Source organism: Brassica oleracea, chromosome C4, assembly GCF_000695525.1.
Source record: "Brassica oleracea var. oleracea cultivar TO1000 chromosome C4, BOL, whole genome shotgun sequence".
NCBI lineage: Eukaryota > Viridiplantae > Streptophyta > Magnoliopsida > Brassicales > Brassicaceae > Brassica > Brassica oleracea.
Window position 1 is genome coordinate 6392394 of NC_027751.1, and position 24608 is coordinate 6417001.

The 24608-nt window shown below is 32.3% G+C and overlaps 5 protein-coding genes and 1 pseudogene across 5 annotated transcripts in view; 1 reads left to right on the forward strand and 5 right to left on the reverse strand.

Annotated features, from left to right (window-relative positions):
* LOC106341760 (aldo-keto reductase family 4 member C9-like) overlaps positions 1–2395 on the reverse strand; it is a 7094-nt gene extending 4699 nt beyond the window's left edge. The window contains exons 1-3 of the mRNA XM_013780476.1: positions 2276–2395; positions 2121–2171; positions 1590–1666 (exon numbers count right to left, since the gene is read on the reverse strand). Coding sequence (XP_013635930.1) covers positions 1590–1666; positions 2121–2171; positions 2276–2395 — 248 coding nt within the window. The remainder of the gene's footprint in view (positions 1–1589; positions 1667–2120; positions 2172–2275) is intronic.
* Positions 2396–5650: 3255 nt separating this feature from the next.
* LOC106341756 (aldo-keto reductase family 4 member C9) lies at positions 5651–7754 on the reverse strand. Its single transcript, XM_013780471.1, has 7 exons — positions 7548–7754; positions 7195–7245; positions 6931–7007; positions 6752–6839; positions 6251–6526; positions 5926–6174; positions 5651–5844 (listed from the first exon to the last, which is right to left on the reverse strand). Exons 1-7 carry the CDS (start codon positions 7665–7667, stop codon positions 5758–5760), a joined length of 948 nt encoding a protein of 315 aa, XP_013635925.1. The 5' UTR covers positions 7668–7754; the 3' UTR covers positions 5651–5757.
* A 3161-nt stretch (positions 7755–10915) lies between these two features.
* Positions 10916–12861, reverse strand: LOC106341758 (aldo-keto reductase family 4 member C8). The gene is made up of 7 exons (XM_013780474.1): positions 12616–12861; positions 12477–12527; positions 12153–12229; positions 11981–12068; positions 11622–11897; positions 11274–11522; positions 10916–11181 (listed from the first exon to the last, which is right to left on the reverse strand). The coding sequence occupies exons 1-7, from the start codon at positions 12721–12723 to the stop codon at positions 11095–11097; spliced, it is 936 nt and encodes a 311-aa protein (XP_013635928.1). The 5' UTR covers positions 12724–12861; the 3' UTR covers positions 10916–11094.
* A 2435-nt stretch (positions 12862–15296) lies between these two features.
* Positions 15297–17266, reverse strand: LOC106341759 (aldo-keto reductase family 4 member C8-like). The gene is made up of 8 exons (XM_013780475.1): positions 17170–17266; positions 16909–17041; positions 16774–16824; positions 16575–16651; positions 16393–16480; positions 16032–16307; positions 15698–15946; positions 15297–15585 (listed from the first exon to the last, which is right to left on the reverse strand). Exons 2-8 carry the CDS (start codon positions 17014–17016, stop codon positions 15499–15501), a joined length of 936 nt encoding a protein of 311 aa, XP_013635929.1. The 5' UTR covers positions 17017–17041; positions 17170–17266; the 3' UTR covers positions 15297–15498.
* A 796-nt stretch (positions 17267–18062) lies between these two features.
* Positions 18063–18899, reverse strand: LOC106341762 (annotated as a pseudogene).
* Positions 18900–21893: 2994 nt separating this feature from the next.
* LOC106340645 (probable transcriptional regulator RABBIT EARS) lies at positions 21894–23155 on the forward strand. Its single transcript, XM_013779489.1, has one exon. The coding sequence runs from the start codon at positions 22046–22048 to the stop codon at positions 22919–22921; it is 876 nt and encodes a 291-aa protein (XP_013634943.1). The 5' UTR covers positions 21894–22045; the 3' UTR covers positions 22922–23155.
* Positions 23156–24608: the final 1453 nt, after the last annotated feature.

Consider the following 24608-nt stretch of genomic DNA (forward strand, 5'->3'; position numbering starts at 1 on the left):
GAGAAATTCCCCCTTGCATCAGAGTAAGGTGTCCTGAACTTCTGAGGCTTGAGGTGTGGGTGAAGTATCCAGCATTTGTCTTTGCTGTGACCTTTTTTCTTGCAATGGTCATACACCCACACTTTCTAGTCTTCTGGCTTGTAATACCCCTTGTTAGCTATGCCCTCATGTTTGTGCTCCTTTCCTTCATCCTTGTTAGCTATGATAAGGTCTCCTTTGCCACCAAAGAGTCCCACTGAGCCTTGCTCCTTTTGAATCTGAGCACGAAACTCCTCAAGTGATGGAAGCTTCTCACTTCTTAGGATGTGTTTGATTAGATCACTATAACGCGGTTGAGAGTGAACAACAAAGCAAAGACCTTGTCTTGCTCCTTTCTCTCATTAAGTACATCCGGATCAAGACTGGCCGGTCTTAGCATCTCTAACTCGGCCCACAACGATCTGAACTTCCCAAAATGCTTGGAAAATTCAGTGTCCTCTTGACTGAGAGTGTTGATAGCCCTCTTGACTTCAAACACCCTACTGATGTTAGATATATTTCCATATACCTTCTGGAGAGTATCCCACAGCTCCTTGGAAGTTTCACAGTAGGACTAAGCTTCCAAGATAGGGGTTTCAAGACAATTCTGAATGATGGAAAGGACCATGAGATCCTTCTGACTCCTCTTCCCACCTCTTTCAGCCGCAACAACAACTTCTTTACCATCCTCTCCTAGGATGGTCTTCTTGGTGTCTTTGCCGTCAACAACATACTCCCAAAGACCTCTGCCTCCAAGAGCGGTTTTGACAAGTCTAGACCACAGTAAGTAGTTGGTTCCCTTGAGGGTAACCGGAATAGACACAGATTTAAAGACATCCGTGTATGAGTTTTCCATTTTTTTTTTTTTTATTTTTTTTCCTGGGAATGATGAACAACTCAAGAACAGGATGCACTTTACCAAAACTAGAAAGGGAAAATCAGAGATTTGTGGAAGTAAAGAGAATAGAGTAGAGAAGAATGAATCTCAGGAGCTTACTTGCTCTGATACCATGAAAGAATGTGAGGATAAAGAGATGTAGATGAAGAACATTGAAGAACAGAGAGAGAGAGAGAAAATAGATCTGAGAGAAACTCTATTCACTTGAAATTTAAATTGTGGATCTAGATACAAGTCTTTTAAAGGCAAGTTGCCTCAGTACACAATACAATAAAATATTTATTTTAAAATATTCAACGGTTTCCTTCTCTCTTCTTCTTCTTCTTTGCTTCTCAAGTCTGGTCTTTTACTTCTAAACTCAAGTCTGGTGCTTCTTAAAAAGCTTTATAAAACCTTTATAAAACCTTGTAAAACCTTATAAAACCTTTATAAGACCTTATAAAACTTTTATAAGACCTTATAAAACCTTTATAAGACCTTATAAAACCTTTATAAGACCTTATAAAACCTTATAAGTATTTTCAAGTCTAACAGCTTAATTCTCAAGTCTAGCTGCTTAATTCTGCTTCATGTCAACACTTTGATGTACACAAATTGAAAATGCAGGATTATAGAGCTACGCTTTATTAATCAGACGATATTCATCCGATAAACACAATGCAACACATGATACCAGAGTTTGGAGGTAATGAACAACTCCCCGCGTTTCACTACACCTTTTTCACATAATTTTTTCAAAGCTGTCCCAATCTGCATAGGAGGAGGTGATTTCACAATGTAATGTAATTATACAATGCTGAATAATTGTTAATTAAGTGAGTTAATAAACGGCTACATAAGACAACTAACAATAATATACTCCATATGTTTCTAAAAATAGATTTTTAGAAAACTCACGCAATTAATAAAAATAATATATATTATAATTAAATTTATTAATTATTTTTATTATATACTTTTCAATAACTAACAATCAATGATATTTAATCAACTCAAATTTTTAAAATTATTATTTTTAAAAAAGTATACAACTAATTAATATCAATTACTAAAAATATGTTTTTAATCTAGAAAATCTATCATTGTAAAGTAAAAATAAATACAAAAAATCTATGTTTTGGTAAATGAGGGACTAGTATGTTTTAGGAAATCAATTAATAGACGAACATATAAGCTTGGCCAAACTCTGCATCTAATGCACGACCTCTTTTTCATTGCCATACAACTGAGCACAATCAATATGACGATAGCCGAACTGCAATAAGAATTAAGATTAATTTAGCTTCATTATCAGACATGAGCATAAAGAGATCGAAAGCAAATACAATGAACCATACTATCACATTAGCAGATACAAACCTTAACAGCGGCAGCGACGGCGTCACCAACGACGCCAGGAGAGCCCCGCCACGTTCCAAGACCCACAGACGGGATCTTAGCACTGGTGTTGAGCTCGAAGAATCTGATAGCGTTCGACATTGGCAGAGATTTGGTGGTTATGAGTTTAAGATCACTGGTTTTGGTTTGACGCACACATCATTTCTCAATTGTGTAGGTGAGAAGTGAGAGCTATATAGGAGGGGAGATTTGTAGGAAAACTTAATTTTTCTTGAATTTTTAGTATTGCCACGTCAGATATTGATTATTACATGGATGTATATTATTCGCTCACTTAGATCTCCTCTTTGCTATCTCGAATGAGATCGTTCAACGTAACAAGTTTTTTCGGTCCACGCATGCATTGGCTAGAGCGTATTTAATGATCGACGGCTGTTTTGAGCTAATCTATGCATTTAATTTTCACCATCGACCGCTTTCTAAATTGCGAGTTGCAATTTTTTTTAAAATTAGATAATTTTTTCTCATATTTTAACTATCAACTAGATTTTGACCCGCGCAAGCCCGCGGAGTTGAGGAAATTGCTTATTTCTGTTTTGCATGGTGAAACAATCAAATTGATATGTTAGAAAATTAAATTGTAATTTGATAATTCTATACAAAGCAGAAGATTTTCTAGTGTTTATGTTTGTAGAACATATTCACTTTGTTTTTAATATATGACGTTTTGGAAAATCTTTTTTCACTTCAAATTAGATGATATTTTCAATTTTCAATGCAAGTTTATTCATTTTTTTTCTTTTTATATAACCTTTTATATTATCCGGTTAGCGTTTTATTGGTTGAATTATGGTTAGGCAAATAGTTAATGATGTTTTTGATTAGATAAAATATAAAATTAATTTTTTTCTTTAGTTTGTGTGAATAAATCTAAATTTTAAAGTAAGAAAAATGGAAACAGTGTCATTTAGTTGATTATATATATTAGTACATCAATATTTTATTTGTTTCAAGGACAAAAATATGCTATATTTTTCTCTATTATATAATTAAAATTTATTTTATATGTCAAATTATTTTTCTTTAACGTTTGAACGGCATTTTAGAGAATGGTATTGAAAATATATTATTAAATGTATTTAAATTTAGTTATATGATTGTAAACGAATTCTATTATATGTTTTAGAATGGTATTAATTTGATAAAAAAATGTTAATAATATTAAAGAACAATCACATGTTGTGATACTTTTTTGACATCATCAAAGTAATAATATTAATCATATGTTATGGTTGCATAATACGAAAAATGATATACACGATCATATGTATATATAACCATATACGATGATTGCATAACATATGAATTTTTTGTTAATGACGTGACCTAAAAATAGTTAATGGCCTACAAAATAATTATATATGTTGTTAATAATTATTAGATTAATAGGTTTAATGTCTTTTTTATAAATCACTTGGTATATTTAATTATATATAATTTATTGGTTTTGAATACAGATTTTTGAATTTAGCATATATTAACAGTAAACATTTTTGAGATTCTCCTTAAAAATAGTATATTTTTGATTTTATTAAGATATTAATAAGATATATTTGTGATATTATTTATTACAGAACTAAATGATAGAATAATTAAATGTGATGATTTTTTTATGAGATGCTCCAAAATGAAATATCACACATGAAAAAAGTCACGACTTATGTTTTAATATATAAGATGATGTTATCTTAAATAGAAAAAAGCTTAGCTAACTGTACAAAATGATTTTTGGAGAGCAATTACTAAAAGAAAAATTGTTTTTGTAAAAGTAAACACATATTTGTAAGATCATATATTCAAACTTAATACATATTTCCAGGGTTTTGAATTTAGAGTTCTTATCACATATTTTTTGCTGTTCCTAGAAAATTTTCAACTCGAATAAATTAAGAGCTTACATGTTGTATGGGTCATGTGGGCCATATGAGGTGGTGGTCATCAACATCAACGTCTCAAAATAACAATTTAGTGGCACGTTCAATTTCTCGTTTAGACAATCTGGCACTATTACCATATCATATGACGTAGGGGTTTGATTGGCATGTTAATAACAACCAACTACAAGCATCACAATCACATTTTCTGTAACATCCCGGGCTCGGCCCAAAAGGAAACTCAAGTGCTGGAGGCTCAAGAAGAAGAAACCCTAGACATAACCCTTACCACTTTTTATAAAAGGAGAAGTTCCCCTAGGATTCAGCCACAAGAGAGACAGCAATCAAAGCCCTGCCCGAGCATAACCCCGCCGCCGCCACTAGCCGCCGCCGCTCCGCCTCCGACGAAGCCAGCCGCCAGCCACCCGCGAAGCCCTAGCCGCCGCAACCGAGCCCCTAGCCGCCGCCTCCTTGATTCGGTTTCGTGCAATCAACTGAGATCTGAACCATAAGGTAAGACTGTGATCTCTAGCTATAAGTCATTGGGAATGACAGATCCTAAACCCATCTCTCTCTTGTGTGAATCCTACTCTTAAACCAGATCTCGAGAAGTGACTGATTCCTCAATCTAGATCCAGATCTACTACTGCAAAAAGCTAGGGTGAGGACTTGGTTGTGAACTTGCCTCATGTTGAGTAACCAATGGGACTTAGTCCTTTGTTAATCAGATCTAGGACTTGTGTGTTTGTGTGATGTGATATGTGATTGACCTTCTTGTTTAAATGATAGTATGTGTGAAGTGATGAAGTTGTAGGCATGTTAGGGTGGTGAAGAAAGTGATGATTAGATGTTGAGACGTGATGTGAATGATAAGTGAATGATGTTAAGAATAAGTATGAGTTAAGGGATCATATAGAGTCTAGAGGGAGTACGTGGGGTAGTAGTTCTACGCTAGGCATCCATAGGAGCTAGGGTGGAATCCACAAGAATATGGAGGCACCCATAGGAGCTGTGGTGGAATCCACAAGAATATGGGGTAGAGGTCTTGTGATTGTTTGCTCTTCCTGAGTTGGGATCGTGGGTTCCTGGAACCTGCCCTCACTGAGTATTCCGTACTTATCCCTTTTCTTACAGGTATGGCCGAGAGGGAGCGGGAGTAGATGTTCGTATGGTGCAAGTGTTTTCTCGAGGCTTTCTTTTATGACTCTTTTCTTTTAAACATTTTCCTTAAGTTTTCATTTGACATTCAGTCTTTAGTTGAGTTCGGATTTATGTAAGACTATTTGAGTTTTAATAAGAGTTTTGGACGAAAAGAATTGGGTTATGGTATTTGACGAGGATCATCGGGCCAGGGCCATTACATTTTCTATCTGAGATGACTAAGTCTGCAATATACTGCGAATTGTATAATCGGATCAATAACTTTTTTGAATAATATAATAATTCAAAATAACAACAAATATGATTATAACTTATTTGAGAGGCATCATTTTTATAGATAAAATGTCAAGTTCAACAGGCAGAGAGTAACCTCCTATTATTGACAAAACAATTGGATCAGTTGAAATATCATATCTCGCCATCCCACAACTCTTCGAGAGACTTGTAAGGGCTCAATGTCTCATGAACAAAGAAGGGAGCAGTCAATAACCTAGCCTGTATTAGAATCCAATACATTACATATTATTATAGATCAGCCAAGTTAGCGCAGTGAAATGGAAAGAACGAAGTGCTGACCTGTTCAATCTCGGGAAACTTGGAAAACAAGTCATCGGGTATTGACCAGTCGAAAACTTCAAAGTTCTCTCTAATTCTTCCTTCATTAGTACTCTTGGGAAGTACACTGTTACCCATTTGGAGTCCCCAGCGAAGCGCAACTTGCGCAGCAGACTTCCCGAGTTTCTCAGCAACAGTATTTAGTATAGGGTTCTTCAAAACATCACTCTTTAGCCACGTTGTTCCTGGAGAACCCAAAGGCGAGTATGCCTGCAAGAATATTGAAACAATGTATATGGTACGGTGCAGATAAAGTAAAAGGATTGGTGAGATGAGTGATGCTTACGGTGAGGTGAACTCCTTTGGACTTGCAGAACTCTCGTAGCTTAGACTGTCGCCAAGAAGGATGACATTCGACCTGAACAACGGCAGGAGGGACACGAGCTAACTCCAGAAGATCAGCTAGCTTTTTGGTTGAGAAATTGCTTACACCTATGGCTCGTGCCTTGCCCGAATCATGGAGTGCTTCCATTGCTTTCCATGTGCTAGGAATATCTACAGGTAAAAGGTTCTCTGGCTTAGCTCCAACAGAACCTTTCTTCATCCTTACAGGCCAGTGCATCTTCAAGAATATCATAAAGAGATTTGTTACTCATTAAATCGTCCTGTTATAAACAATCGATCCCTATGAGCAGAGATGCTATACAGATTAGGTTTAAGCAAAAATCAGACTACTTTTAGAAGATATGTTACTTTATCCCACATCTGAAACAATATGACATCTACAACTATTTGCAAGAGTATTGTTCCATTAAGAAAAAGAAGTATTGTTCTAAGTGATGCTTACCAAATAGAGATCGACATAGTCAAGCTGTAGATCCTGTAGGGTTCTCTTTAGTGCCTCTGGCACATCCTGAGGGTCATGATCAGTACACCTATAGTTTGATGATACACAAAATGTATTTTGATTAAAGCTACACTTATCCACAGAATATGTATTAAATAAACACAACATAACATAAATACCATAGTTTGGAAGTGATGAACAACTCCTCGCGTTTCACTACATTGTCTTCAAACAATTTTTTCAAAACTGTCCCTATCTGCACAGGGAAACAACACACATGTTTGTCATTACTTTTGCCATCAACACAATCAAGAGAGAAAACAAACACTGTTAATAACTTGATCAGTAAATGTCAGATCAATTGAAAACTCACTGAACATCTGAAAAAGACTAACAAGGTAATTCAATTTGGCTAAATCAAGAATCTACGTGGTTTGTTCTACCTCTTTCTCGTTGCCGTAGATCTGAGCACAATCAATATGACGATATCCGATCTGCAACCAAACATTAAGATAAAAAAAATACCTCTCAGGTTCTAGAGTTACGACAAAAAATTTAATTGAGCAAATCAAGAAGCATGCTGCTGAAAACGAATATAATTTCTTTTTGAAATTGAGATATTTCTAAAAAAGTATGTTTTTGAGATCTATACAAAAGTAAGACTTGAAAATATTTCCGTATATGTTCGTTATCTGGAGAAGTTAACATTTGTATGATATATTAACAACTAAGAATCAAAAGAGATCGCCAAGTAAATGCGATGAACCATGGAACCTAACTTACAAGAAAGACTAACCTTAACAGCGGCGGCGACAGCATCACCGACAAGTCCTGGAGAGGCTTGCCATGTTCCGAGACCCACCGATGGGATCTTAGCGCCGGTGTTGAGCTCGAAGTATCTGATTGCGTTCGCCATTATTAGAGAGGCTTCAGATTAAGATCGCTTGTATAGTGTCGGTTCAACTGCAGACTGCGTTTCTCAACTACGTCCACTTATCAATAGAAAAAGAAGATAAAACAAAAAGTAATTAAAGGGAAAGCGACAAAGGCGGGAGATTCGTGGCGAGACTGACTTTTTTTTTTTTCTTTTTTTTTGGGAAAATTATTTTTTTAGAGCAAAAAATGATAATATGTACTTTATGTCTTATACTTTATGTCCCATTAGGTTAATTATTTTTAAAATGACAATAATGCCCTTAAAATTGTAATTTTTAAATTTAATAAATAATAGTTTCGATCAAGCGGGATCGATCGATCTGAAATTACAAGGTCGAACGGATCGATCGATCATGATCATTATGCAGAACAAAAAAACGCGGAGCATATACTGATCGACCTGGTTCATTTCACTCGATCAGCAAAGATCGATTTCATACAGATCGACCGATCTCGAATTATAGACCGATCGATCAGTGGATGCATAGATATGAATCATGGTAAAAATATTGTGAAAATTTTGTGAACAATCAATGGAATATAGAAGACAGCGTAAGAAGAAGGTTACCACTTTTTTCATTTTTTTTTTGCTTTCTTTTTAATAAAAATCGATTTTTTTCAAAATGTGAAAGTGAATATTCTCAAATATTTTGTTTCCATATTTTTAGGAACTGATTTCTTATCCGTAGAATACATCTAATATGTAGAAATCGGTTTATACAGGTTTTTAGAATTATAGTAATGTGTAGATTTTGATTTCTACATGTTTTAGATTTACAGTAAATCTGTAGAAGTCGGTTTCTATGTGTTTTAGATTTATATTAATGTGTAGATTTTGATTTCTACAGATTTTAGATCGGTAGGTTAAGCGCGGAATGTGTATTCTAAATATTTTTAGAATATTCTTATTTGCGTAGATCACGTATTCTAAACATTGTAGATTCAATGAAAAAAATGGATTTTGTTTTCTACTTCGTAGAATCTTATTTCTATTTTATTTAGAACAGAATCTGAAAGTTATGATTTAAACATTTTTAGAACTGAAAAAAATATCACTAAGTTCATATATATATTTTATCAAAAGTTACTATTTTCTAATTTTTTCTGTTTGTAAAACTATTTATTAAATTTATTTTCAAAAATATTAAAGTATATTATAGACAAAAATGACACAAAATCGATTTTAATTTAAAAGAACATAGTTATCATTTTTTTTCTAGAAAAATAATTTTTTTTTTTTTTTGGTAATAGTGGCGAGACTGACTTCGTTCTTCGTTCTTGTGTTCTTATTCGTTATCTAGATGATCTCTCTGCCAATCTCAAGTGCTGAAACCAATGATGACATCTTTGTTAATGCGATTACAACTCATATTTATACTTTTTTCAAAAAAAAAACTCATATTTCTACTTTAGAAGTTAATACTTTTCCTTTTTCAATATTGCAGCTGCTTAGTTTTCGTTTAGAATATTCATATTAAATTAAAATATACATTTCTTATGTTAAATTAAATTAGATTTTAACCTGCACGTCTGTGCAGATATTTTTTATTTTATAAATGTATTTGATATTGTTACAAATTTTTAAATATATAATTTCTATTTTAGTGTCATATATTATTATTTATATTTTTTATTCGGCGTTATTAATATATAGTATTTTTTTAATACGTTTTACTTTGTTATTAACTTTTATTATTTACTAATAAATTTTCGAGTTAGGTAAAATAAAATAACAATCTGAAATAATCAAATAAAGAACCTCCTTTAAAATATGTTTTTCTTTTAATTTATACATTTTTCATATAATACCCTTTTAAATTTATTTATATTATAGAAAAGAATACGTTTAAGATAAATTATATTTGCATGTTGTGTTTTTAAAAATATACTATTAACATCTATCATTTTAGTATTTTACGGGATTACAAGTAAAAACACTGTTTTGTTTAAATAAAATAACCATATTATTTTAGTAAATTTTATACATAGTAGCATCTATCATATTATTTTAGTAAAATTTATTGATATATGATATTTTTTGATGTTATGATATTAAGTTTTATTTTTTAATTAATATTTCAAAATACTAGATTTCTTCAATTTTGACAGTATATATAGTATGTTTTTCATGGCGCATTTCAAAAAGTTATTCTTTATTATCTATGATTTTATCTTTTTAAAATTTTAAAATATTATCAATTTGAGTTGAATATTTATTTTCAAAATCTTATATTTTGTCAAGAAAACTTTAGAAAATTACACAACTATTTTTGAGTTTGGAAGATTACATGAATTTTGAAGTTTATGATAATATTTTCTAAATTTTTCTCTACAGATTTTTTTATAACTAAAATTGAAAAAAATATATAATTATAATTTTATTTTTTATTAATATTTTAAATGAATTACTAAAATTTCAAAGTTTTCTAATAACACATTTTTTAAATAGTATATGAACTAGAAAATATTATACACTATTATATTTTTGTATATAAATATTTGTAAACAATATATTGTTGAGAGTTTCAAAATAAATAAAAAGATAATATATAGTTGTAGATATAAAAGTTTAACCTATGTCAATAGTTTAACTTTTTATAACAGATTATATAGTTTACGAATTTTAAATCATTTTAATGATGAATGATAATTTATTTAAATGAATTTTTAAATTATTTTTTGTCAATTTACCTATTTAAGATAATTTTGTCATATTTAATTTATATAACACTACTGTTTTATATAATACAGAATATAATAATAAATTTATAAAAAATAGTATAAAAATTTTATTTTCTTGTTTTATTATAAAATTTTAGTTAACATTGATTTATAATAATATTATATTACTAATTACAATTAATTAATTTGTTATTTTATGATGACAAAAAATGTGTTATTTTATAAAAAATATTTAAATGTTTACGTATGATTTTGTTAGATTGTTTCTCAATAGATTTTGTTATAACTGAAAAAAATCAAATTGATAGTTGGTTTATTATTAATGTCAATAATCAAATATGTCATATTAACTAATTTCTTAAGTTGTCTTACTATGACTTGTTAATAGTAGATAAAAATTATGATTCTAAATTAATAGATTAGATTAGAACTACTATATGTCTAACAAATATAAAATATTACTTTAAGTAAAAACTATAAACAATTTGTATCACCAAAGATTATCTTATAAATGATAAAAGTTATTGAAGTTTTTCTTTGTTAATATAAATTATAAAACAGTTTTATTAAAACTGATGTATGTAGTTTCTACAATAATTCCATAATCATACCACGTTACATGTACGTATAACATGATTAATATATTTCCATGTCCCCTTTGTTTTTTTTCGCAAGCAAACAATCCCACAAAACAAACAAGAATAAACACGCCTAGATGAAGTTTCTCAAATTTCACCGTCCCATAGCTCATCAACGGTCTTATAGAAGCCGAGCGTCTCATGCACGAATTCAACACCTCGAATTAATTTCTCCTGCAAGATGTAAATTAAGAGGATATGAGAACCATCAGCAACAAAGGATGCCTTGACAAAACTCCCATATAAAGGAAAAGGAGAAAAGTTACCTGTGGAATGTTAGAGAACTTGACAAACATATCTTCAGGTATGGACCAGTCAAAAACATCAAGATTCTCCTTGAGTCGAGCCTCACTCGAGCTCTTTGGTAGAACACTATGACCCATTTGAAGTCCCCAACGAAGCGCCACTTGAGCGGTGGTCCTCCCAAGCTTCTCAGCAACCACGGCGACAATTTGGTTCTGAAGAACCTTTAGCCTTGCTTCTCCCTTAGTTTGGGAGCCCAAAGGAGAGTAACCCTAAAATGCGACCCAATGATGACATCTTCTTTAATCATGCGGACAACAGTTTAAAAAAAACATCATATATAGCACATTGGATGTGTTTTGTATACTCACAGATAAGTGAACCCCCTTGGATTTACATAGTTCATGAAGACTTTTTTGCTGCCACACTGGATGGCATTCCACTTGGTTAACAGACGGGACTACTTGGGCCACGTTAAGAAGATCTTGTAGCTTCTTTGAAGAGAAATTGCTAACACCGATTGCCCTTGCTTTTCCAGAGTGGTAGAGAGCTTCCATTGCTTTCCATGTACTTGGTAGGTCAGGTTTTGTGAGTGTTTCAGGTGTTGGGATAAGTGATTCCTTCTTCAAACTCACTGGCCAATGTACCTTCAACAAAAAGGCACATGCTCATTCAAAATGGAAGCAAATTATAAGAATCTAATATGTAATTTTAGGTAATAAGTATGTACCAGATATAAATCAACGTAGTCAATCTGTAAATCCTGTAATGTTTTGTCTAGTGCCTTCGGTACATCTTCAGGCAAATGATCATTACACCTAGAGAACAAAACAACATGAACATATGCGTGTGCAAACTAAAAAAAAACATGTCCTGATGGAAAAAAAAAGAAGAAGACAAACCAGAGTTTGGAAGTGATGAATAACTCCTCACGCTTCACGAAACCATCATCAATTACCTTCTTCAACACGCTACCAATCTAGTAAATGGAATCATAGCGTGAGAAGAACGTAATAAGCAGAGGCCATTTCAATCACACAAAAATTTTACACAATATTACAGAGAATAAAACTTGAGAAGGGGATGAGAGCAGTGATCAAGCTTTTATGTTTTTCTTTCTGAACATAAGCTTTGATGTTTCCAAATGGAAATAGTTAAAAATTGAATTAAAATTTTAATCATTAGAAAGAATAAAAAATAATTCTGTAAATATTAGAAATTTTCACCTCTTTCTCGTTTCCGTACATGGAAGCACAATCGATGTGTCTGTACCCAATCTAAAATCGAAAGAGAGTTATATTAGTGCAAATCAAAGACATAACGCTGAAAACTGGAATCGCAGCAAGGACGTGTCACGTGTAATACCTTGATTGCTTGTTCGATTGTTGACGAGACCAAGGCGTAGGTTCCTAGACCGACCGAAGGTAACTTGGCACCAGTGTTCAGCTCGAAGGATCGAATCGGAGTTGCCATTTTCTCTTCAAACTCGGCTAATTCTATTGACTAATAAGGAAAAGAGTGAATCTGATAACAAAAAGAAAAGGATGAGATGCAAAATAAAAGAAAAACACGGAACTCAATATAAACCCAAACGTGACACGTTTCACTTTGCGTTTTTCCTTGTATGGAGCCTGTCAGACTGTCACTATAGTGAGTAATAGTATCCTTTTTATAATTTGCTAACAACATCTCTAACAGCCCTCATCGTTTGAGAATTTTTATATTCCAAAACTCTTATCCCCTTAAATTTTGAAGACTTCCTCAAAATACTATTTATTTATTTTTTTAGTTTTTACAATTATATATGTCTCCCAATTGTATGAATAATTATATATATATATATATATATATATATATATATATATATATATATATTTTTAATACTTATCGTCATATTTTTTTTAAAAAAAATTCCATTAAAAATATTTTAATAACATTTTATACTATCTATAGTTATACTTGACTATATATTATTATATTTTCTCAAAAATATTTTTTGAATAGTATGGTTTATTGTTTTAATTAAAATTAATGATTATAATTAATTATTAATAATATCAAAGATTAAAATATAAATTACTAATTCTTTAAAATATAAATTTGAAAGTGACTGTTGTAGTAACAAACTTTTATCTCCTTATTTTGAGGTTGTTCACCTTTTAAAATAAAGGGGTTTGTTAGACCATCTCCAATAGTTTACTCTATTTTTTACTCTAAAATAGAGAGTAATTCTATAATAGAGTTTGAGTTTGTTCCAATTGTACTCTATTTTAGAGTAAAAATAGAGTGATGAGCAAAAAAAAAAATAAGTTACTCTATATTTGGAGTAAACTTATTTTTCACTCTATTATAGAGTGAGAAATAAAGTATCATTGGAATATTTTTACTTTAAACTCTATTTTAGAGTAAAAAATAGAGTGTGGTTGGAGATGCTCTTAGAGATGTTTTTTTTAATACAAAAAGGCTTGTTAGAGATGCTCTAGTCATGAAAACATAGTTATCCTTTCTTAAGTATTGGGTTATCTGCTTGTTAACAAATCTTTGCTTATAAACAAGATAGATAAGTTTTTTTTCTTACACAATTTTCTTATGATTTTAAGTATTGTGAAACATGTAGTTTTCTTTTTATACTATACTGTTTTTGGAATGTCTATCGACTGGATTTGTTTTTTTTTTTTGTCTAAATAAATATAATATATTCTAATGCTCACTTAAAATTAATAATATTATACATTTTCACCAAAGTTTTTATTTGAATCGTCTTTGCTATGTTTCTTATTAGCAACTCTAGCAATGATCATTCTGTTTACCTAAACAAATTCCCATATTGCTTGCAGTTTACCTGATTCATTCTTTCAATATTCTCTCAAGAATTCTTAGAAGAAACACCTTTTTAGCATATGACTGTAAAGGTAGAGTTCTAACTTCTATCACAATGACAAAATCGGTTAGACAGCGACATCAAACATTAACGAGAACCAAAGAGATGACATATTTTTTGGGTCAACGTATATCTTTTGCGAGGGAAATTCATAATCATCGATCTTCTCATTCCCTTTTAATAGAACTTTTAATAGAATAGATTGGAGAATAATATTATTTGTTTCATCTTTTGCAAAGAATAACCCCAAAACATACTACACACCAACTTAAGCATAAAAGGAGTATTGAAAATGAAAGTAGAAATAAGAGAACACTACACATCAATGTGTTGGAACTCTGTTTTTACAAAGAATATAGAGGCTGATGTTTTCTGATTTTTCGGCAACTTTTGCGGCCACACTGGTGGTCATTCCGGTCAGATCATCAGCTCGTTGTAAAGCTTGTAATGAGTACTACAAATTAGTATATTCACACTTCAAAAAAAGACTAATATTAAATGATAAATGAGGCTTAGAAGATGGTAACTTGATGTGAAGAAAACACAAAACACCCAGAAATGGGTTTTGTCCCACATCGGCCAACTCAAGCAATTCCGAGCAGTGTAAATATGGTCTTGTGTCATAAGGGATTAAACGGCTCAGGTAGAGAGAGGACTCCCCTTGCCCGCTGCTGTCATTGTACGGCCGGCTCAGTCTTGGTCTCGCCAAACAAGATTTTTTTTGGACCAAGTTAAGGTCAACGTTTTGCCATTTAATTCAAAAAAAACATGCATTTTTATTTAAAACGACAAGTAGTTTGTCTAGAAAATAAAAAACGTCATGCATTTTATCCTCTCGAATTTTTAAACGAGATTAGAGAGAGTCTTCGGGAATAAGTTTTTGAAACTTAACTTCCCGTGATCTCCGCGAGATTTCCGCACACGTGCAGCAACTGTTGCGGGAAGTGGCTCTCTTTCTTCTCTTTAAATAAACCCGACTCTCTTCATTCATTTCTTAACGTTTTTTACATAGCGAAAACAAGTAAATCCCTTAGTGTAAGTCCGAGAGTGTTTCGTAGATTTCTAGTTCAATAGGGCGTTCATGAGTGAAGCATGAATCGTCTACCATGGTTTATCCTAGAACTCGATATTCGTACAGTCCCGTCTCACTGTAGAGTAAATATTTAAAGTTAAAAAAAAGATTATATCTCGATTTCATGTCTCTTTTGAATCGTCTTTTCCTTAAGATCGCTTTTACTATTTGGTTTATGTCAATCCGATTTTCTGGCTTCTACACAAGGTGCCAAGTATTTCTAACGAAGAACAAACATGAAGGATTATTTAAACATAATATAATTAGATGGTCTCTTTCGTCTAGATGAATTTTCTTAAATTTCACCGTCCCATAGCTCATCAATGGTCTTATAGAAGCCGAGCGTCTCATTCGCAAATTCAACACCTCGTACTAACTTTTCCTGCAAGATGTAATGGACATGGAAACCATCAGCAACAAAGGGAGAATTAAGATCTTACTTTTCAAACCTCCCATAGAAAGAAAATAAATTTAAAAAAAAGGAAAAAACTTGCCTGGGGAATGTTAGAGAATTTGACAAACAGATCTTCAGGTATGGACCAGTCAAAAACATCAAGATTCTCCTGGAGTCGAGCCTCGCTTGAGCTCTTTGGTATAACACTATGACCCATCTGGAGTCCCCAACGAAGAGCCACTTGAGCGGTGGTCCTCCCAAGCTTCTCCGCAACCTCGGTAACAATTTGGTTCTGAAGAACCTTTAGCCTTGCTTCTTCCTTTGTTTGGGAGCCCAAAGGAGAGTAACCCTACAATCCCAAAAAAATAATATCATCTTCTTTAATCTCACCGGCTAAAAAACATAGTAAATTCGGAATGTGTATATATACTCACGGATAAGTGAACTCCTTTGGATTTGCATAGTTCATGTAGACTGTGTTGCTGCCACACAGGATGGCATTCCACTTGGTTAACAGCCGGGACTACTTGAGCCACTTTAAGAAGATCTTCAAGCTTCTTTGACGAAAAATTGCTAACACCGATTGCCCTTGCTTTTCCATAGTGATAGAGAGCTTCCATCGCTTTCCATGTACTTGGTAAGTCAGGTTTTGTGAGTGTCTCAGGTGTTGGCATAAGTGATTTCTTCTTCAAGCTCACTGGCCAATGTACCTTCAATAAAAAAACACATACACATTCAAAACGGAAGCAAACTGTAAGAATCCAATTTTTAGGTTATATATATACATATATGTACCAGATATAAATCAACGTAGTCAATCTGTAAATCCTGCAAAGTTTTGTCCAGTGCCTTACGTACATCTTCAGGCAAATGATCATTACACCTACCGAACCAAAAAAAAAAACATGAACATATGTGTGTGTTCAAACTAAAAATCATGTCAACGGTAAGAAGTTGGTAGTAAATAGAAGACAAACCAGAGTTTGGAAGTGATGACTAACTCATCACGCTTCACGGAACCGTTATCTATTAACTTCTTCAACACGCTACCAATCTAGTACATAAGAAATCATAGCGTGACAAAAACGTAATAAGCAGAGACAGAACACTTCAACCACACAATCTTATAGCATCATATGGTTCACTCAAATTATGTGATATTAGAAAATTGGTTACCTCTTTCTCGTTGCCGTAGATCGAAGCACAATCTATGTGCCTGTACCCAACCTAAAAATCGAAAAGAGACTGCATATAAGTACAAATCAAAGACAAAAGGCTCAAAACTTAAACCGAAGCGATGATGTGTAATACCTTGATAGCTTGTTCGATTGTTGATGGGACCAAGGCGTAGGTTCCGAGACCTACCGAAGGTAACTTGGCACCAGTGTTCAGCTCGAAGGATCGAATCGGAGTCGCCATTTTTAATTCAAATTCTCTTATAATTCTATTGAATAAGAAAAAAAGAGAGAGAATCTGATGAATATATGCAGAAGAAAAGAAAAAGACGCAACTCCGATGTTTCCAAAGCAAAATATGGTAAGAAGTAAGAACGATGACACGTTTTCACTTTACTTTTTTTCTGTATGGAGCTTGTCAGCCTGTCACTGTAGTGCGTTATCTTTTCTCATGAAAACATTATTATGATCCATTATTTGCTAATAAACGAGACGGATAAGATTTTATTCTTAACACATTTTTTTTTGTCATCAACACATTTTTGTTATGATTTAAGTATTGTGGAACGTGTTATTTTCAATACCATGCTGTTTCCGGAATGTAATAATCTAATATATTGACTGGATTTGTTTTTAGTTTTGTCATAAAAAGTATTACCTAACTACAACATATATATATATATATATATATTTTTTTTTTTTTATCAAAAAAAAAAAAAAAACTTACGAGTATATTCTGGTGATATATTTATGTGAAATAGTTCTTAAATCAATATATATTTTAGCATTCAGCTAATATATATATATTACATTTTATCAGATTTTTTATTTGAACTTTTTTTGTTATATCACATACTTTAAAAAAATAATAATATCCAGTATAATTATTTTAATATTATAATTTCACGAATAAAATGAATAAACAAATAAAAATTGTATTAAAATATACTTTTTAATAAAAGCCTCAAAATATTTTTATATTTCGTAGTTTTAGTAGAAACTCTAACAATGATCATTATGTTTACCTACACAAATATTAATATTCCTTGTAATTTTTTTGCCTATCATCGACATAAAAAGATTTAATTAATACCCTGCAAATAAACTTGTAACTATGTGCCATATGAATTACAATTATTTTCTGATGTTGGGTGCAAGACTGTCTATCTTTGTATTATGCGTTCGAGGTATAATGAATAAATTCTTCTAAGAGACGGAAACTTATTTTCTAAACATACCACGTTCTAATTTTTATTTTATTAGAAACAATGTAAATTAAATAATATTCAAAGCAAAAGACAATTACACAACTTTTCACGAATAAACCAAAATATTCACATAGTTTCTCACGAATAAACCAAAAGATTCATATAATTTTTATACAATTAAAAGTTCCTTGAACGAAACACACACACACAAACCCCATGAGATTACCTTCGGGTTAAAAGCCACATCCCAATTATTACATCAGGTTTATTCGACCGGTCCAAGTCTATAAAATTCATAAAAATACAAAACACTAAGCCGAACCATTAATCACAACGTCACAAACCAACCCTTTCCCTCACGAGCATCTTCAGGTTCCCTTGGAATGCGTGTGCATCACATCATAACCTGACGATGAACTGGTGACTGGGCTCCAGTGGAAACAGCAAACGTGGTGTTCGTGCTCGTGGTCTTCGACGACGCCAGAAAATCCGAGACCAGACACTTCCAAACCGGTTCTCCCAAACCGGCCTGAATCGCCCGGAAGACGAACGTAATAAGAAGAAGAACGCTCGTGGCCATAACGGATTTGCATGACGGCTCGGTAAACAAACGGAATTAGACCCTCCATTTATGTTTATTGTTATAAGCCAAACAAACAACTCGTTTGGTCTTATAGGGAAGTCGGAGCTGCCACATGGTGTTTCGTGATTTGTTGCGGTATCCACAAGTTTTCCCACGTCATTTAGCTAACTACTATTTTAGTATTATATTGAAGGTTAAAGAGAGAAGCAATCCCTTTGAAAGTGAAATTGGCTACAGCCTACAGGAAGAATCTGAAAACTACATTCGAACTGATATGAAACCACGGCTGGTCCAACGGATTTATCTTCAACAAATATATACATATACAATTGATTTTATCCACATCCAACATTTATAATCATGTTTTGCAGCTAAGGCTGCTGGCGAGTTGAAAATTGACTGTTCTGTCTAAAACTATTCTAGTGAATTTTTCAGTATTATAAATTATTCATTTGTTGCAGACCTTTTCTAATTCTACTTTACTTTTTCCATACTTAAACAAATCAGACGACAATGAAATAATTTACATATAGCAGAGAGGCAGGTATCGCATGACCTTTCGGTTTATACAAATATTGTGAGGCCTTTTCTTTTTTTATTTAAGAACACAATATTCAAAAATAGTCAAATAAATTTGTTAAATGATGACGTTTGGGGGGTAAATATAATAAAGAGAGTCTTACGAATTTTGGCCAGTGGCCACTATATATGCTATTCGGAAAATTCAAATATTAAATGGCTTACTATTAGCTCTTAAGGAATTAAATAATCTTTTGGTACTGAACAAGATGTTTGAGTGTGATTGATTTGTGTTGACCCCTGACTAGGTAATTGGACCTAAATGACTTGGACTACGCGTCCAATAAAGAAGCCCGACTCCGACGAGCAAGAAGAGATCGATTCAAACAACCGGAGATCACAGAGCGGTTACGGAGATCGCAGAGTCATTCCACTATAAGAAGAAATCAACCAGAGACAAAGAAAGACACGTTGAAAACCCTAGAGAAAACTATACATATTCATCGACCTTATTTTCAACTAGCTTTAAGTCTTTTCTCTTATCGATCTCGTTTGTAACGCTCGATCTCATTTCACTTATTGTATTCGATCTTATTCATCAATAAAATCCATCTTTCCTACTGGAATCTGATTACATCGTTGTGTTCTAAAGATATATTTGCCTACATCATCTTTTCTTCTCCAGATTAAACTCTCGATCACTATCACATACTTAGCGTGGATTTTAGAATCTACAATTTGTTTTGGTTTAATATTAGCTTTATCTGGTAATGACCGTGATTGTGTCCCCTAATTCCCAGTTTGACTGGACCTAAAGACTGATTGTAGTCTTCATTTTTTTCAGTTTCCATTGTAGTCTTCATTGATAGCCAATGTGTTGCCTTCGAGTTTTGGATTACTTAAGATCTGAAAAACTACCTTTACTATGAATCCAAAATCTAAGCTACTTGGAAATCCTGTCTTCGCTTACCATCAGACCATTCACAACTCACAAGCCATCACAAGTAGATTGCTTGTTCACTGAGAGTTGTCTATATTTATATGGACCTTGAGTAGTTAAAGCCCAAAACGTGGTTTGGTCCTTTTTTATCTCATATTCACGTCCTAAGCCCAAATACATATATTATCCTACCTCAAATCCTTTCCAATATTCCCAATACTATATGTCCTCTATTTGTTACTTTCTATTGAATTGATCTTTTTTTTATTTTTTTTTGGTAAAATGTTAATTGATCTATTTCTTTCAGAAATCACGGGAGTTACGACTTTATAACAATTATCTTCTTTATGCTTGGAATCAACACTAAGAAAATTTTATTTGAATAATACACTATGTACCAAGAGAAATTTGAATCTGAAACACAATAAAGCAACCCATTTACCATTTAGACCACTAACACAATAAGTAAATTCGATTATGAACTAGTTTTATAATATCCCCTATATATTATTTGTGAAACATTACAACTTCTTTTTGTAGCCACGTGTCATCACTAGGATGATTCTTAGAATTATTATAGAAATATGTTGGTCCATCTAATTATATAATAAGCTTTTTATTAAACTAACCATAAATTTATTATTAATGTCATTTATTATTTTCTTAAATAAAGATTACGGAATTGCCTAATGTGGCTAAAGTATATATGACAATTAATGATTTTGAATAATAAAGATCTGATTAAAAAAATGTATCTTCTATCAAATTTGTTTAATTTTAAACTATTAAAATAATTTTAATCATTAAGATTTAAAATATATATTTATATATATCATTCTAAATTAAACTATAAACCATATTGAATAAATAAATATTTTAATTTCAAAATTTACTTTGAAGAATTTTTTTTATAAAAGTTTTGAACTAAGATTGATAAAAAATTTTAAATTATAAATTACTAAAATTATTAATCCTACAATGAAAATTTTGTTATCAATAATTTAAAGTTTTTGCTATTAAAGATACACAGAGTAGAAATCATCATTTAAAAAAAACATTAATATTAAAAATATACTATGTATGTTAATATCATTTAAATTTAATTACATATCCTATCAAATTTTTAAAAAAATTGTTTGGATTAATAAAATTGCTTTATACGTTTGCACCAATTTAATTATATATGTAATAGTTACTAACTTTTAATTATTCAATATATATTTATTATTTCATAATATGTAAGAACATATAATACATAAAATAATTTATATGTATAATGTTTATCCTGCGCAAAGCGCGGGTCTTAGTCTAGTGTTGTTAATATATATAGAGGACAAAGGTGTATTCAACGTCGACGCTTAATTTTTTTAATATTATCAATAATAATTATATTCTTGAGCTTGCTTTTTTCTCTTAAATAACCCAATTTCCATTGTTATATAGTGGAAAATTCACATGTTAATTACTTGCTTGCTGGGTCGCACCTAGTTATAAGTTTTGATAGAACAAAAAAATCATATCACCGCAAAGAAAAATATATAAGTAGGTACGGTGGATTAGTAATTTAGTATAGCTACTGTTAATTCACAAGATTATATAATACAATACTTTTTATATGAACGAAGAACGGTACACATAATTTAATATAGTGCAAAAATCAAAATACAAATATACGTTACTTGTGGGTATCCACTTGGAATAAGCAAACATAAAAGATTTTAGATCAGTCAGCTAACTCTTACTAAAATCCAAAGTAGTTCATATCATCTGTATTCACAAAATCCCTACGATCAATCAAATATATTAAATAACAATCCTTTGATCGTTTAAAATAATCCACTCGCTTTGGTTTAAATTTATTTATCACAATTGACCTCCATTATTGTCATTACACAATTTCTTCATCTTTTTCCGTAACCCACCACCTAATATTAATCATCTAGGGTTCCTCTAACCACCAAAAAAAGGAAGAAGAAAAAAAAATTCTAGGGTTTGGCGTCAACTTCCAAGTTGTCCCTAGAGAATGGAGAAACCTGGTGGCGTCTGGATCCCAAAGAAAAGCAACAAAGAATCATCATGGGAAGAGCTGGCCTTCGCGGAAGACGATGCCGCCGGATCTTTGTGGCCGCCGAGATCTTACTCGTGTAGCTTTTGCCGGAGAGAGTTTAAATCGGCTCAAGCCCTCGGTGGCCACATGAACGTTCACCGAAGAGACAGAGCACGGCTTAAGCAATCCGACGATCAGTACTTATTGTCCAAATCTTCTTCCCCACCGGAGTATCCATCTCATAATTATAGCGACGATGTTCGTGAAACCTCTAGCTATACTTTGGTTTTTAACTCCAATCCTAATCGTTTTGAGTCTCAACGCTCCTGTGTTATTGATCTTTCATCTTCTCCTTCTTCTTTACCATATTTGACTCCTAGGGTTTCTTCCTCTTCGCCATCTTTTGTTGTAGAACCTTCCAATAATTCTAAAAAGATTATATCTTCTTCCCCATGGTCGTCCCCGGGTAAAAAGGGTTGTGATCTTTATGAATTTCCTTTCATGGAAGGAAACAAGAAGAGAAAGATCGACAGAGATGTACCAAAGAACGGGGATAAAGCAAAAGTTAATCTTGAAAACACCACTGATCTGTCAGTGAGAATGAATCTGGTGATCCACAAGGATTGTCCGATTACTGCTCAAGGGGGGGATGAAGAGACTGGGAAGGGTGATATGATCCATAAGAAAAGACGAATGCGTGAGGGTTCATCGCAGCCGTCGATATTCATTTCAAGTTTATCTTGTAAGAGTGCCATAATTACAAGAAACGAGGAGATCAAACATAAGGGTGGTCACTTTGAGGATTTAGATCTTGAGCTTAGGCTAGGAGGCGATCCCCGAAAGGCAAACTGATTGATGGATCATCCGTGTATATCTACCAAAACGCAAGGGGTAAAGAAAACCATAATATATATATTTATAATACAAAATTTTATATGGATGTATGTGTTACTTTGTGTTATCTTTCCTTGGATTTGTGGTGTCAAAATATATGGCTATATACATATTGTGGAGGCTTTGTTTCTACTATTTTGAGAATTGTATGAAAATAACAATTTACAGTTGTGAAATTTTTAAGGAAGTGTTAAGTAGCATCTGCATGTAAAAGAACTAGAGGCTTGAGAAACTTGATTTATACAATTTTATCTTAATTAATATGTTCTTAGCACTTTCGTTATTATGGGCAGCATAAATCATCACGTTACTGTTACAACTATAATTCAAGGCAATTTCTCCTAGCGAATGAATCATATACATCATTGATATCAAAAGATCATTCATTCATTTATCAATTTCTAACGACACTGAGACATCTATTCGCAGAAGAGTGATTAATGGGGTATGAATGTGCCAAGTAAGTTATGCTTAAGTTTTCCTTTAGCAACCTTTGCTAAGATTATGTTTGGAATATGAAAATTAACATATAAGTACTCTGTAGCGACTAAGTATATTCGTTCATACTTCATAGTACAGCATTAGTCTTTGAAAAGATTATGTATACATTGTTGCAATCTTAACTATTGGGGATGCGTTTTATTTTGAACTATGTTGATCTAAACAAGAGGAAAAGGTTTACAATTTTTTTTTTTTGGTAAAAGAAAGGTTTACAATTGACTATACATATGCCCCCCATTACGTGATTAGAAGCATGTTGTGTAACCAGGATCCAAAATAAAGTCACATGATGAAGGAATATTTTCTGTCACAATTAGAGAGAGAGAGATGATTGATTGAATAATTCCCCATAGATCTTAGTTGATTATTTTATTATTTTAGGGTTTTCGATAGCTCAACTAGAATTATTAATGTGCATTATATTAACATATATATTACGTGTATTCTAGATTTTCTGATAAAAGTTAATTCGTCCTATTAATTCCAAAGTTACATATAAATAAAAAATAAAATTCAAACACACATACATACAGCGTGTACACACTCATCGTTGTAAATATTTGATGAAGCAAAGGATACAGTTCCGAAGAGAGAGAGAGAGAGACATAAATAATCCATAACAAGAGGCGTGTTTCGCTGACTTATAAAGTAACAACAATCGAACAATTAATGTTAGTATTCTGTATCAGCTTAGTGTTGCCATCAAAGAAACTTTGGATCAATGATGTAGCCACGGAAATCATGAATAATATGTTTAGTGTTTACTATTAAATAATTCGTAGTTCAGAAACGTCCTAATAAGCTCGTTTCCACATACACTCGCATCTCAGTAATAACATGACATTCTGTGAATATCATAGAAATAAGCATAAGAAAATAGATATTGTAAAAATAAGCATAAGAAAAGAGCACAAAAATCCAAATATGTCACAACACTTATTCCCTTTCGCTTGTTCTGTCTCAGCAAATAATTAAAAACGATCAAATTAAAATAATAAACTATAAGCATATAAGACTCCAACTGGTTACAGTCTCTACCCTAACTTTTCAGACCCGTGGGTCACAACCCCTTGCATCGCGAAGAGTTAAACTATTTATGTATTTCATAACAAAATTAACCATCGTAATAACCGGCTGCTTCCCT